Source organism: Otolemur garnettii, unplaced genomic scaffold (assembly GCF_000181295.1).
Source record: "Otolemur garnettii isolate 467f Iridium unplaced genomic scaffold, OtoGar3 scaffold00091, whole genome shotgun sequence".
Classification (NCBI taxonomy): Eukaryota; Metazoa; Chordata; class Mammalia; order Primates; family Galagidae; genus Otolemur; species Otolemur garnettii.
Window position 1 is genome coordinate 4,436,444 of NW_003852486.1, and position 14,797 is coordinate 4,451,240.

Below are 14,797 nucleotides of genomic sequence, written 5' to 3' on the forward strand. Positions count from 1 at the left end.
CCTTGCCTTCCGTATACCACCTGTTTCTTGGCTTACTATAGACCTCTAGACTTTGAGCTCAGCCAAAGAGCAAAGATGTAAGAGGTAACAAGAAGAAAAGATGGGAATGATGAAAACATGAGGTTTTACAAGAGCAAAATTTTCATCTGCAAAGGTGGGGTGTAGGAGTAACTCTCCAGAGAAGCCCAATAAAAAGAGGCCAATTTCAGGTAATTAGCAAATACAATTCGGCACAAAACACAATTTTCATGGATTAAAATCTGCAACTTGATATTGGCAGTTAGGCTAATTTCTTCAGTTTGTATTAGACATGCAAGTATAAGGTTACATTGTTATATATAAACCTGTAGGGGTCTTTCCCTCTCTTTTTTCCCCCATTAAAAAAAAAATTTCTAGTGCCTTGCAAAGGAGAAAAAAATCATCATCGCTAAGAGCTGATCTGCAGCTGTGGTCATGTGGGATGTTCTTTGTGGAGTTTGTTTTGTAAGAAATTTTCTTCTACAACTAAAATGAGGTTTTGAGTCCACTTCTCTGTCATCTCTCTCCCCGCCACACACCTCCCCAGCCTGGCCCCGGGGTTAGAGGCGAGAAGAACAGGATCAGTACTCGCTCAAACTGTGCCACTTGGCCACAGGTTTGCGGGGACTCTCGCAGACCTCTCTCCAGTGCTCGGCACCACTGGTGGTGACGCTGTGTGCCCCCAGGATCAGCCTCCCCACCACCTCATTCTTGGTGGTGCGATCGAAGTCGATAACAAGGAACTCGATGCTGATATCAGGCAGGAGGTCAGTGGGGATATCATAGATGAAAGACTCATTGAAGACCGGGTTCAAAGTGCACTTCTTCACGTGGGTTTTCTTCTTGGCTATGCGCTTTCTGCCGTAGTAGACGTTCACCTTGACATAAGGATCTGGGGCACCCAAAGAGATTAAAAAAAAAAAAAAAAGACAGGCCTATGACACAGTCCTCTCCTATATAGTGGTGCTTTCATGCTGGGAAAGGGGGGGGGTGATTTGTTGTTCCTATTTGTGGTGGCTGCCCCCACTGACCATGTGTGAGTCTGCCTGCCTGGATAAGGGGCCAAGGAAACCAAGCAGGAATAGAATAGAACAACTTCCTCGAGTCATGTCTGAAAATGCACCAAAAAGCATTTTCAAAAGCACAGGGACTAACGAATACCCACAGTCTGAGAAATCTACACTGGAGCAAGTGCTGAGCACTTGGCCTGCATAGTATTTAGGGAATCTCCTGAAATGTAAAGACTCCATTTGCACAAGCAAAACACCTCTTCAGCCAGGACAGCCACTGGACCTAGGTGTTCATGGGAAAGAGCGTGCAGACAGAATGAGATGCAGGTGGAAAGTGACAGAGACAAGAGACCCTCAGACATGTGGCTGTGTCTGGGCCCCAGACAGGGAGTGGGGGAGGGAGACAGGGGTGGTCCAGAAAGTCAGGAATAGGTTGAAGTAAATAGCTGCTACCTGAGAGACCGGTGATATCCATCTTCGGCAAATGTCTGGCTTTGAGGACAACCACTGTCATTCTCTGTGCCACAGGCTGATATGACAGAGACACCTGGAGCTCACCTCTGCTGACACACTTCTGCAGGGGAGAAACAGTAGGTGAAAATCCTGGCAGGGGGAGGGAGGCAGAGCACAGAAGTGTGCAGAGGAGTGGGGAGAGGGTCTCAGGAGAAGTGTTCATCTCTATAAAGATGTTCCCATTCTGTATAACAGGGAGAGGGGAAGGTGGTATTATAATCATGATTCTGGTATTAAATAAAATCATTTGCATGGAGAAGCACCATAAACTTATATTTCTGAGCAGGGACCTTGGAGTCAGACTGGCTTGAATTCAAACCTGACTGCTATCCAGGTTACAAACATCTGACTTACATACCATAAGTCCTTGAGTTACAAACATCTACTTATGAGTGGAGGCTATTACAGGTAATATAGGTAAAGGTACCTGGTCCAACTTACATACAAATTTGACTTAAGAACAAACCTATAGAATGTATCTCATTCTTAACTCAGGATTGCCTATACTGCTATTTCTTCTTTTTTTTCTTTTTGACTCAAAGTCTCACTCTGTCGCCCCAGCTGTAGTGCAGTGGCACCATCCTAGCTCAGAGCAACCTGAGACTCCCGGGCTCAGGTGATATTATTGCCTCAGCCTTTCCAATAGCTGGGACTACAAGTGCATGCTGTTGTGTTCAGCTTATTTTTTCTATTATTAGTAGAGATAAGGGTCTCACTCTTGCTCAGGCTGGTCTCGAACTCTGAGCTCAAGGGATCCTCCTGTCTCAGCCTCCCAGAGTGCTGGGATTATAGGCATGAGCCACTGTACCTGGCCCCTGAATATCACTTTTTATCTATGGCCTTGAACAAGTTATTGAACATCTCTGTACTTTACTTTCCTCATCTATAAAATGGGGATAAAATATGTGTTTCATCTACTAAGTGGATGAAACAAGTTAAAATGTATAAAGCACAGCAGTGCCTGCCATGCAGGTGTGCACTCCGGAAGTGCATTCTCTCCAGTTCTCTAATTTGGTTCTTGTGATAAAAAAAAAGTTTTGAAGGGGCAGCGCCTTTGGCTCAAAAAGAGTAGGGCGCCGGCCCCAAATGCCGGTGGTGGCGGGTTCAAACCCAGCCCCTGCCAAAAACTGAAAAAAAAAAAAAAAAGTTTTGAAGGGGTGGCGCCTGTGGCTCAGTGAGTAGGGTGCTGACCCTATATACCGAGGCTGGTAGGTTTGAACCCAGCCCCAGCCAAACTGCAACAACAACAAAGCCAGGTGTTGTGGTGGGTGCCTGTAGTCTCAGCTACTTGGGAGGCCGAGGCGAGAGAATTGCCTAAGAGCTGGAGGTTGCTGTGAGCTGTGACGCTACAGCACCCTACAGAGGGTGACAAAGTAAAACTCTGTCTCTTAAAAAAAAAAAGTTTTGAAGACTGTACAGTGGGAGATAGGAAACTTGGGTTTGAGTCTTCTTCTTTTCTATTTTTTTTTTTTACACAGAGTCTCACTATGTTGCCTTGGTAGAGTGCCCTGGAATCACAGTTTACAGTGACCTCAAACTCTTGGGATTAAGGGATTCTCTTGCCTCAGCTTCCCAAGCAGCTAGGACTACAGGTGCCCGCCACAACACCCAGCTATATATATTTTTGTAGTTGTCATGGTTGTTTAGCAGGCCCCTGCCAGCCCTGGTGTATGTGGTGTATGTGGCTGGCACCCTAACCACTGAGCTACAGGCCGAGCCTTGGGTTTGAGTCTTAACACTCACTCACGACATGGCCTTGGGCAAGTCCCTGAGCTTTCTGGATCCTGTTTTTGCATCTCACAAGGAGAAAGTCCACACCTGCTCTGCCTGCCTCCATGTATGCATCTTAGTGTGCCTTCTCCAGCCAAGGTCACTTCCTGCCAGTGCCCTGAACTTTATTTCCTCATTTCAAAATTTTATTCTGGGTTTTGCCTTGGTTCTGTTTTGAGCTTAAAAACAACTCTCTAGTACTCTAAGAACACTTTAAGGAACATTGGATCCTCCCTATGTGCCAGGTGCAGGGGATCCACAACTGATAGGACTCAGTCCTTGCTCCCAAGGAGCTTAGCAGGAGTGGAAGAGACAGGTGTGAACAAACATGTGCGGAACTTGTCAGAGAAGTAAGAAGCCTGCCTGATGGCTTGGTGCCCATAGCACAGTGGTTACGACAATGGCCACATACACAGAGCTGGCAGGTTTGAACCCGGCCCGGGCCAGCTAAATAACAATGACAACTGCAACAAAAAATGGCTGGGTATTTTGGTGGGCATCTGTAGTCCCAGCTATTTGGGAGGCTGCGGCAAGAGAATTGCTTAAAACCCAAGAATTAAAGGTTGCTGTGAGCTGTGACACCATGGCACTCTACCCTGGGTGACAGCTTGAGACTGTCTCAAAAAACCAAAAAACAAAGAAACCTGCCTGAGTGCTCTGGGCACCAGGGGAAAAAGGGGCCAGCTTTGCTGGGAGATTCAGGGAAGGCTTTGCCAGTTGATACTGAGACAGAGTTGAGGGAGCGTGAGGTAATAGGCAGAGAGAAGACCGTGTCAGGCAGAGCAGCAGGGGTAGCTGGTACAGAGGCGCTGGATTCTGAAAGGGGACGCTGTGTTCAGAGTAGTAACAGTTGGGTATGCCCACAGCTGGGAACCTGACAGGAGGGTGGAACCTGGCCAGGGGGGAGAGGCTAGGTAAAAGGCTGTGGGGGTGCTAACAGAACAGCAAGGTATACAGGCAGGAGGAGGTCTATAAACACAGGAATGGCAGAATTACTGTCATTTCTATCATTTGAAATAATTATTATTGTAGAGAAAGCTGGAGAATGAACTAAAGGAGAGAAAGGCTTACAAGGCTGCTACCACAGGCTGAGGAAGAAATGATGGTGCCCGGAACTAGGGCTGTGGCAGAGGGCATCTCGGGAAGAACTGTCAGGACTTTCTAGGTTTGGGTGGCTAACTGGATGCGAAGTGTAGGGGAGAGGAAAGAAGGGGGGGACTATTTCTTGTGTTTCTGGCTTAGAATGTGGGAATGAGTCTGGGATAAGGAAAGCATAAGGAGGTGAGGTTTGAGGGATTTAGAATATAATAAGTTATATTTGTGACAAAAACATCCTTCCACTATTTAACCTTCTTACTTACATTCTTCAAAGCCCCAAAGAAATGTCACCTCTTCCAGGACTTAGATTGAGCAAAAATAGAACATACTCATCACCAGCCTTATATATATCACACACCCACAAATGTGACTTGTTACATGCTTATTAAGTGCCAGGCACTCTGAGAAGCTAAGTCCAAAAAGATGGCTAATAAGGAATACTACCCTTACAAATTTCCCAGGCTAGTTTACTCTCTGCTCAGGTATATCTGGTGCAGGAAGGAATAGCAGCAAATAAGCTAATTAGCTCATCAATGTAAAACAAGAAAACAAACCTAATAGTTTGTGCTTTGATTGTAAGCCTTAAGTCATCTCAAGGAATGAAACTATGATAATGTCCCACAGGATCTTAATTTTTTTTTTTTTTTGCAGTTTTTGGCCAGGGCTGGGTTTGAACCCACTACCTCTGGTATATGGGGCCAGTGCCCTACTCCTTTGAGCCTCAGGCACTGCTCCATGATCTTAATTTTTTTTTAAGACAGAATCTCACTCTGTCACCCTGGCTAGAGGGAGATGGTGTCATAGCTCACAGCAACCTCAAACTCCTGGGTTCAAGTGATCCTCCTGCCTCAGCCTCTCCAGAGCTTGGACTACAGGTGCCCACAACAGCACCTGGCTAGTTTTTCTATTTTTAATAGAAACTGTTTTGCTCTTATTTGGGCTGGTTTTGAACTCCTGGGCTAGGCAATCCACCTACCTTGGCCTCTCAGAGTGCTGGGATTACAGGTGTGAGCCACCATCCCTGGCTTCTTAAAAATATCTTTCTTTTCTTTTTTTGAGACAGAGTCTCACTATGTTGCCCTCAGTAGGGTGCAGTAGTGTCACAGCTCACAGCAACCTCCAACTCTTGGGCTTAAATGATTTTCTTGCCTCAGCCTCCTAAGTAGCTGGGACTACAGGAGCCTGCCACAACGCCTGTTTTTTTTTGTTGTTGCTGCAGTTGTCATTGTTGTTTAGCAGGCCCAGACTGGGTTTGAACCTGCCAGCCCTAGTACATGTGGCCAGTGCCCTAACTGCTGAGCTATGGACGCTGAGCCATCTTAAAAATTTCTTAAGTCAATTCAGGAACATACAGAAATGCCTCTCTGACAGCACAGAACATGACTAATCAAAGTTTAAACTTGGTCCTTAGCTTTGGAAATTGGAGTACAAAGGGGAATAGACTTTTTTTTTTTTTTTTTTGAGACAAAGTCTCACTATGTCGCCCTGGGTAGAGTGGTGTGGCGTCACAGCTCACAGCAACCTCCAACTTTTGGGCTTGAGTGATTCTCTTGCCTTAGTCTCCCAAGTAGCTGGGACTACAGGCACCCATCACAATGCCCAGCTATTTTTTTGTTGCAGTTGTCATTGTTGTTTAGTTGGCCTGGGCTGGGTTTGAACCCACCAGCATCAGTGCATGTGGCCGCAGCCATAACCACTGTGCTAAGGGCACCAAGCCAAAGGTGAATAGACTTTTAAGAAGATTTTCATGATTCTTCTGGGCTAGATTGAAGCCCCACATGTTGTCTTTACTCATAACACATGTTTTCAGCTTTCAATTGTATCCATGGGAAATACCTGCCAGCAGTTTAAAATTACAGGCTGGCTGTAAACAGTCAGCCAGTATACTTCTGGGTTATTTCCTTTTGCCAAGAGTCCAAATGCACAGAGAGCATAAACTGATTTTTATTATTAGCCACAACCAAATGGAAAGTGATTCCTTGTGAAAAGAAAAAATCAAATGCATTCCAAAACATTTGGAACTGAACTATCAAATGCAATAGACACTAGCTACCTGTGTCTATTTGAATTTTAATTTGAATTCATTAAAATTAAATAAATCAAAATTATAGTCCCGCAGTCACAATAGCCATATTTCAAATGCTCAGTAGCAACATGTGGCTGGTGACCACCACAGTGGACTATGTGTAAATATGGGACATTTCCATTATAAATGGAAAGCACTGATTTAGAAAGGACTTTTGGGGCGGCACCTGTGGCTCAGTGGGTAGGGCACCAGCCCCATATATTGAGGGTGGCGGGTTCAAACCCAGCTCTGACCAATCTGCCACAAAAAAATAGCTGGGCGTTGTGGCAGGCACCTGTAGTCCCAGCTACTCGGGAGGCTGAAGCAACAGAATTGCCTAAGCCCAGGAGGTGGAGGTTGCTGGGAGCTGTGTGATGCTACGGCACTCTACTCAGGGTGATAAAGTGAGACTCTGTCTATACAAAAAAGTAAATAAATAAAAATAAATAAGAAAGGATTTTTGAATCAATACGGCTACTGCTCCCTCCATTTGCACGAATAATGACATGTTAACCGGATTTAATATTTATTTCTGGAGCCATCTTTGAATACTATCTAAATAACTAAATATACAGTCTTTAAAAATTTTTTTTTATTGAGACAAAATCTCACTTTGTCGTCCTCAGTACAGTGCCATGGCGTTATAGCTCAGCAACCTCAAACTCTTAGGCTCAAGAGATTCTCTTGCCTCAGCCTACCTAGTAACTAGGACTACAGGCACCTGCTAAAACACCTGGCTATTTTTTGCTATTGTTGTTATCATTATTGTTTAGCAGGCCTGGGCCAGGTTAGAACCCACCAGCCCTGGTGTACGTGGCCCTAACTATGGAGCTACCAGTGCTCAGCCAATATGCAGTCTTTAAATATAATTCTAACTTTATATACAGGAGAGGAATAGATGTGGAGAAAAAGGAAACTTTATTCATTTATTAAGAGACAGAGTCTCACTTTGTTGCTCTTGGTAGAGTGCCATGGCATAGTAGCTCACAGCAACCTCAAACTTTTGGGCTCAAGTGATCCTTTTGCCTCAGCCTCCCAAGTAGCTGGGACTACAGGCACTTATCACAACGCCCAGCTATTTTTAGAGATGTGGTCTTGCTCTAGCTCAGGCTGGTCTCAAACTCTTGAGCTCAGGCAATCCACCACTTCAGGCTTCCAGCCGTGAGATTACCACATCTGACCAGGAAATTTGGTTTAAATGAAAAATTTTATTTGTAGGAATAACATGTTATTTATATTGATTCTCTTAGAGATGGGGTCTTGTTCTGTCACCCAGGCTGGAGTGTAGTGGCATGATCATAGCTCAGAGCAACCACTGAGCCTGGCTCCTATTTGTGAAAATAGCATCGATTACAAGATTTTAGTATAGGTTTCCTGATTACTTATGTAAAACAGTGTTTCTAGCTGGACCTCATGGCTCACACCTATAATCCTATCACTTTGGGAAGTTGAGGTAGGAGAAGTGCTTGAGGCCAGGAGTTGGAGATCAGCCTGGCCAATATAGTGAGACCCTATCTTGACATAAAATTAAAAAATTAGCCAGGCTTGGTGGTGTGCACCTGTATTCTCAACTACTAGGGAGGCTGAGGTAGGAGGATCATGTGAGCCCAGGAATTTAAGGTTGATGTGAACTGTGGTTATACCACTGCATTCTAGCATGAATGACAGAGCAAGACACTACTTCTAGAAGATAGATAAATAAATAAATAAAACTCTGGTTCCTAAAGTCATCTATTATGGCAAAATTTCCCGAATCAAAATCTATAAGCCTCTTCCCTAGTTCTTTGGGAAATTAGACAATTTCCAGTTACCCTTTTAATTTTTTTCTCCCCTAAGATCACTCCTCAAATAACTGTTCTCCATCCGATTCCCTCCTTCACCTCAGGCCATCTTTCATGGGCAGAATGCCCATTCAGCTTTCCTTTGTGATGCCCCAGTCTATAGCCACTGACCACCTGAATGCAGCTCCATTCTGAAGGCAGGGTCCAATGTTCCTCATTCCTCCTCCCTTTTCCTTTCTACCAGAGTCTCATTCCAAGTAGCATTGTCAATGGCTTTTTCATTGAGGGCTGGGAGTAGATCTGTTTCCCAGCCCCTTGGCCTACTGAGGCAAAGACCCTGTTGGGGGGCAGACAAGTAGAAGGGGGAGAAAGGGTTTTGTCCATGACTGATAGAGCTGGAGGGCTTCCCTTTCAGAGACCAAGCTCTTTTCTCTTCAGTTTAACAGAGAACAGGAACAGCAGCCCTAAAGAATACCCTCCGATCAAAGAAATACTCAGACTGGTGGAGTTTATTTTCTTGAAATTAGCAGAGCCTCTTTCAGAAAGATTTTCTAGCCATAAAGTCCTTGCACTAGGTGGACCAATACCCCTCAGTAAATCTGAGGGGGCCGCCTCCACCCTAAATCATAACCATGGGATGACAGAAGAAACACAACCTTAACGTTCAACCACATCTTCCTTTTGCTCCTCTCAATATACATATGTAATGACTTTCTGAATTGTTCCTAGGAAATTGACATTCCTTCTTTTTCTCTTTTCAGCCCCAATGGCTAGATTGAGCTCCTTTGTAAGTCTGAGATTTTCTTAATCCTCCCGTTCCCGTTCCCATGACCATGGTCTGGGGTGATCACCATGACCTGAAGAGGTTAGGAAGAGTCTTACAACTCTCCATTATCTGCTTTGTCAGTCACCTCTTTCTCGCTGTCTTCTTTTTTATCCACATCCCTTTCTGCGCCACTTCCCTTCTCTACTAAAAAAAGAAATAGTTCCAAAGTCCATCTCTAACATTTTGTAGGCTAGTTTGTATTCTGCGACCTCTTTTCATTGACAATCAAGGGTTAATTTCTGGACAGGCTGTTGGCTCATTTCTGTAATCCCAGCACTCTGGGAGGCTAAGGCAGTAGGATTCTTGAGCCCAGAGTTTGAGGTTGCTGTGAGCTGGGCTGACGGTAGTGTACTCTAGCCTGGGCAATAGAGTGAGATTCTATCTCAAAAAAAAGAAAGGGTTAACTTTTAATGCTTCATACATCTTTCTGTAAATTCATAGGAGCTGAGTGTGCACTTCCAATGTGATCCCATTAGCTATCATGATTCAGCCTGGAGGGATATTAAGGCCCAGAGAGAATAACTGCCTGCTCCAAGTTAGGCAGTGAAAGGGACAGAATTGGAAGTGATGACCAGTCTTGGCCTTCTTCAACTGGACCACACACTAATAAGGGGAAGGACAGAGACAAATTTTCTACTAAAGGCCAAGAAATATAGTTGAGGAAAATTGTCTATAGGAATGCAATTTTTGCCAGTCTCTACTCAAGAATTCTTGGAGGAAGATATTTGATCCCATACTACAGTATGGAACATAGTCCCACCCACTCACACTGGCTGGGGGAGACAGGCTGAGAAGCCCAGCAGGCGGGCGCTCTGGCGTGGAGCCCCCCCAGAGGTTGTGCTGCTTAGGATTGTGGCTTTGCCTTATTCCTCCTGAAGGGAGTTAATAACGTGGAAAGAAACTTGGCTCTTACCAAGAGCCCTGGCAGTTAAGCAAACGCCCTTGTCTGTGTTCTGCCCAGTGCTCTGAATTGGAGGCTATTTTGTTCCCAGTCTCTTCCCAGCCACAGCCTGGCACAAAGCCACCCTCCACTCCCAGCGGGACTGTGAGTGCATGAGCTGTCTGGAGGAGCCCCACTGGGTGGTGGCTTTACTAAGGTTGGGTAAATGGGGAAGAGGCTGCTGTAAAGGGGGTTGAGAAGCAGGGGACAGGGTGGCAGAGCCCAGAGGAAAATAAATGGGGAAGAAGAAAGGGAGAGAAGGGAGACAAGGGGACAAAACAGGTCACTGCTTCAGTTTCCTTTTTTTTTTTTTTTTTTAGAGACAGAGTCTCACTTTATCACCCTTGGTAGAGTGCTGTAGTGTCATAGCTCACAACAACCTCCAGCTCTTGGGCTTAGGCAATTCTCTTGCCTCAGCCTCCCAAGTAGCTGGGACTACAGGTGCCCACCACAAGGCACAGCTATTTTTTTGCTGCAGTTTGGCCGGGCTGGCCACCCTTGGTATATGGGGCCGGCACCCTACTCACTGAACCACAGGTGCCACCCAACTGCTTTAGTTTCTATTCATAAGCAATTCTCTTACCTCAGCCTCCCAAGTAGCTGGAACTACAGGCGCCCACCACAACGCTTGGCTATTTTTTTGTTGTACTTGTCATTGTTGTCTGGCAAGCCCAGGCCAGATTCGAACCTGCCAGCCCCGGTGTATGTGGCCAGTGCTGTACCCACTGAGCTACAGGCGCTTAGCCTATTTATGTCTTCTGATTCCAACCTTGGAGGATGTAAAGATCCCTGCTGCATTGAATTCTAGGGTGTCTTGTAGTATTCTAGGATTGAACCAGTGCCTTCTTTATGCTCTGACCAAATGCCTCTAATATTTTTCAAACTTCTTAGACTTCCCTGGCTCCTATGTGTGTTTCTGACAGTAGCAGTTCCTCTCCAGAGGTATCCAACCTTTTTACTTTTCTGCCATACATTGGAAGAAGAAGAGTTATCTTGGGCCACACAATAAATACACAAATACCAGTGAAAGCTCATAAGCAAAAGAAATGTCTATGCATACTTTTTTGTGATATCCAGCAGCACAGATAAGCAAAACAGTCCTCAAATAACCTGCTTGTGGCCTGCAGACCATAGATTAGACATCCCTGCTAGACAATGGCAGGAATGGGCTGGCTGCTGTGGGACTGGTACCCTGTGGGTGTGTCCCAGGCCCTGGTGCAGTACCCTGATTCGATGGTCAAACCTTGATCCTGGATGCTTGTTGTACATTCTGCACCTGCTGGATAAGAATCCTTTTCCGTCCAACCCTGAACCTCCTGTCTCCCCACTGAGTCCAGTGTGGGCTTGTAGGTGAAAAAGGCATCAAGAGATAAGTATGGCAATGATAGGCAAAATTCTTTCTGGGACATGTGTAATTGTTTTTTGTAACCTTGCTATCTTTTCTGAACCTCTTTCTCCACTGATTCAGGCCTCCCTTGTTTTCTTCCACCTTGTCAAAACACAATCTAAATATCTACAGACTACATGTATCGCTCAGGGATCAAACTTCATTAATAATAGAAGGCTCACTATGTGCTAGGGACTGTGTAAAATACCACCATACTTCAGTCTTTCCTTTTTTTTATTTTGAGACAGAGTCTCACTTTGTCATCCTTGGTAGAATGCCATGGTGTCATAGCTCACAGCGCCCTCAAACTCTTGGGCTCAAAAGATTCTCTTGCCTCAGCCTCCCTAGTAGCTGGGACTACAGGCAGCCACCACAACACCCAGCAATTTTTTTTTTTTTTTTAGAGACCGGGGTCTCGCTCTAGCTCAGGAGGGTTTCAAACTCATGAGCTCAGGCAATCAGCCCACCTTGGCCTCCTGGAGTTTTGGAATTACAGGCATGAGCCACTGAGCTCAGCTCTTACTTCAGTCTTATAAGAAACTGAGACTTAAAGAAGGTAAGCAGCCTTCCCAGGTTCACTTAGCTGGTAGAATTTGGATTTTAACCTAGATCTGGCTCCAAAGTTCTTGCTATTAACCTCACATTATACCCTAAAAAAGGGATGAAACTCTAAGTTTAAAATTTCTACAACTTCTTTCATAGCACTTACCACACCCACTATATGATAATTGCCAAAAATATTTGTCTTTCTCCCCAATAGTGTAAAAGCTCCTTACAGGCAATAACATGCCAGGTATATTATGTCACTTGATTCTCATAACCCTGTAAGGAAGGCAATATTATCAGCTCCATTTTACAGATAAGGAAGTAAAGGTGTGGAGGCATTAAGTAACTCACCCACATCACACAGATGGAAAGTGGTGAGTTAGAGCATGAACCGGGGCAGTCTGATCCTGGAGGCTGCATGCTTACATGCAGCATGGCACTGCCTCCCCAGTCATGGAAGAAATAAATGAACTAGTAGGGTTTGGTGGGAGTACACTTGTACTCCTGAAATTACAATTTAAGAGCCAGTGTCAAGACTGGGGTGGTGAATCATGGCCTGTAATCCCTGCACTCTGGGAGGCTGAGGCAGGTGGATTACTTGAGCTCAGGAGTTCAAAACCAGCATGAGTAAGAGCGAGACCCTATCTCTACTAAAAATAGAAAAACCATTCAGTCAGGTGTCATGATGGGCACCTGTAGTCCCAGCTATTTGGGAGGCTGAGGCATGAGGATCACTTGAACTCAGGAGTATGGGGTTGCTGTGAGCTTGGCTGAGGCCACTCTTCCCAGGGCAACCGAGTGAGACTCTGTTTCAAGAAAAAAAAAAAAAAAGCCAAGGTTGGCCCAGTGGGGAGAGAGGAAGAGAAGGCAGGATGGAGGGCTTTTATCCCTTTCCTAGTGCAAAGAGGAGGAGAGAAAGAATGGAAAGAGGAGATGTATCTGTGGCAAAGGTTTGGGCCTGGAACAGTGAAGCAATTCATTACACTGCATTTATAAAATGGCTATAAAAAGATATGTACATGATACTATTTACACCCCTAGGTTTGGGCTGGGAATGGGAAGCTAAGGGAAAAATAATGAATTATTGTCATAGTTTCTCAGCTTTTTTTTTTTTTTGGCGGTTTTTGGCCGGGGCTGGGTTTGAACCCACCACCTCCAGCATATGGGGCCGGCGCCCTACTCATTGAGCCACAGGTGCCGCCCAGGTTCTCAGCTTTGAGAAATAAGTTCACTGAAGGAAGATCACATCATTTTGGAGAGGAAATTAGCCCCCATATCACTGATATTATGGAGGGTTTAGGACTAGTAGGCCAGCCTGTCCCAAGTAAGCTGAACAGGATCAGGATGCCATCACTAGGAGAAATTTTTTTTTTTTTTGAGGTAGTCTCACTTTGTCACCCTCAGTTGACTGCTGTGGCCTCATAGGTCATGGCAACCTCAAACCCTTGGGCTCAAGAGAGTCTTGGTCTTGCTCAGGCTGGTCTTGAACTGGTGAGCTCAAGCAATCCACCTGCCTTAGCCTCCCAGAGTGCTAGGATTACAGGTGCGAGGCACCACGCCCGACAGTAGAAGAAATTTAGAAGCTACCTGACCTCCTCTTCTTGAAGGAGACCTAATTTGCCAAGCCCTCTATCTTACTGCTTGACCACTGCTTATTCTTGACAGCCAAGAGCTTCCTCTCTTCAGTCCCTCTCTATCACTTCAGTCCCCTCTTCCCTCCCATTTCTCTGCTGAGATCTTGTCTCCCCCTCCCCCAGCCCTTGCCAACACTCTTCTTACTCACCTGGATGTTCCTCTTGATGATGTCCCTGGTCAGCTGTACCTTGCCTGTGCTAGGGTCCACCCCAGCCAATGGCACCATGACCTCCCCTATGACATCATCCCGGGAGAAGCGGTCAAAGCTGAGGACAAGGAAGTGCAGCACCAGGTCCTGCAGCTGGCTGTATGGGATGCCGTAGAAAGTGAAGGTCTCATCAAACACAGGGTCGAGGGTCTTCCGTAGCACTCTGGTCTTTACCCGATGCCTCTTGTCAGGAAGGATGGTCATTTTGATGTAGGGGTCAGATCCCTGGGTCTGGTCATCCATTACTGGAAGCCCATGGGCCTCTTGGATTGTCACCACCAGAGCTTTTTTGGGGAAGTTATAGTCCACTGAGAAGGTAAGGGATCCTAGCATGACATCCTCCTCTGGAGATGATGGAGAGGTGGTTTTACTCTCCCCAGGGGTCAGGCTTGTGATGGGGCTCCTCAGTTCTTCCCCATAGTCCACTTTGATGGGCAGCTGGTCTATACAAGATCCAGAGCTAGGGCCCCTGGGCCCCTTGTCTCGGCTCAGCAGGCCAGCCTCTACCGCATCCACCAACAGGTTCCCACGTCCACCTTCCCTCCCAGGGTCATCTTTGTCTCTCCGTACCTTAATAATTTTCTTCTTGTTGCTGAGGGTCTCTGGATAGATGCTAATGCCTTTCAGCATATGAATAAACTTGTATGGTGGGGTCTTATGCTTCTTCTCTGCCTGCTGGTGGCAGCATGACCAGACAAAGACAGTCACTGAGACACACACCACCAGCACAGAGGCCCCGATGAGGCCGGCCACCACTGGAGACACATCTGAAGGTGGAGACCAGAGACGTGTCAAGGCAGGTGAGTTTGACCCCTGTTCAGAGCTCCCCTGCTTTCTGCCTGTGTTGGAGCCATGCTAATCTGCAGAGCAGCCTCCACCACAAAGTGTACCCCATTTGGGCTTTAGAGCTTCTCCCTTCCCTTGGAGACACCCTCCCCCATCTTCTCCAACCAACCTGTAGCTTTTCCTTCCCACCAAATCTGGATGTAAGCTTCTCTGC

At 45.9% G+C, this 14,797-nt stretch overlaps 1 protein-coding gene across 2 annotated transcripts in view; it reads right to left on the bottom strand.

Annotated features, from left to right (window-relative positions):
* Positions 1-382: 382 nt before the first annotated feature.
* The window catches only part of SYT11 (synaptotagmin 11), a 23,335-nt gene continuing 8,920 nt past the window's right edge, over positions 383-14,797 (bottom strand). Inside the window, exons 2-4 of one of the 2 annotated variants that reach the window (XM_023516472.1) lie at positions 13,738-14,564; positions 1,482-1,602; positions 383-910 (exon numbers count right to left, since the gene is read on the bottom strand). In XM_023516472.1, the coding sequence (XP_023372240.1) occupies positions 600-910; positions 1,482-1,602; positions 13,738-14,564 (1,259 nt within the window). In that variant the 3' untranslated portion in view covers positions 383-599. Of the gene's footprint in view, positions 911-1,478; positions 1,603-13,737; positions 14,565-14,797 lie in introns of both variants that reach the window. The other variant, XM_012808644.2, reaches the window with a different exon arrangement.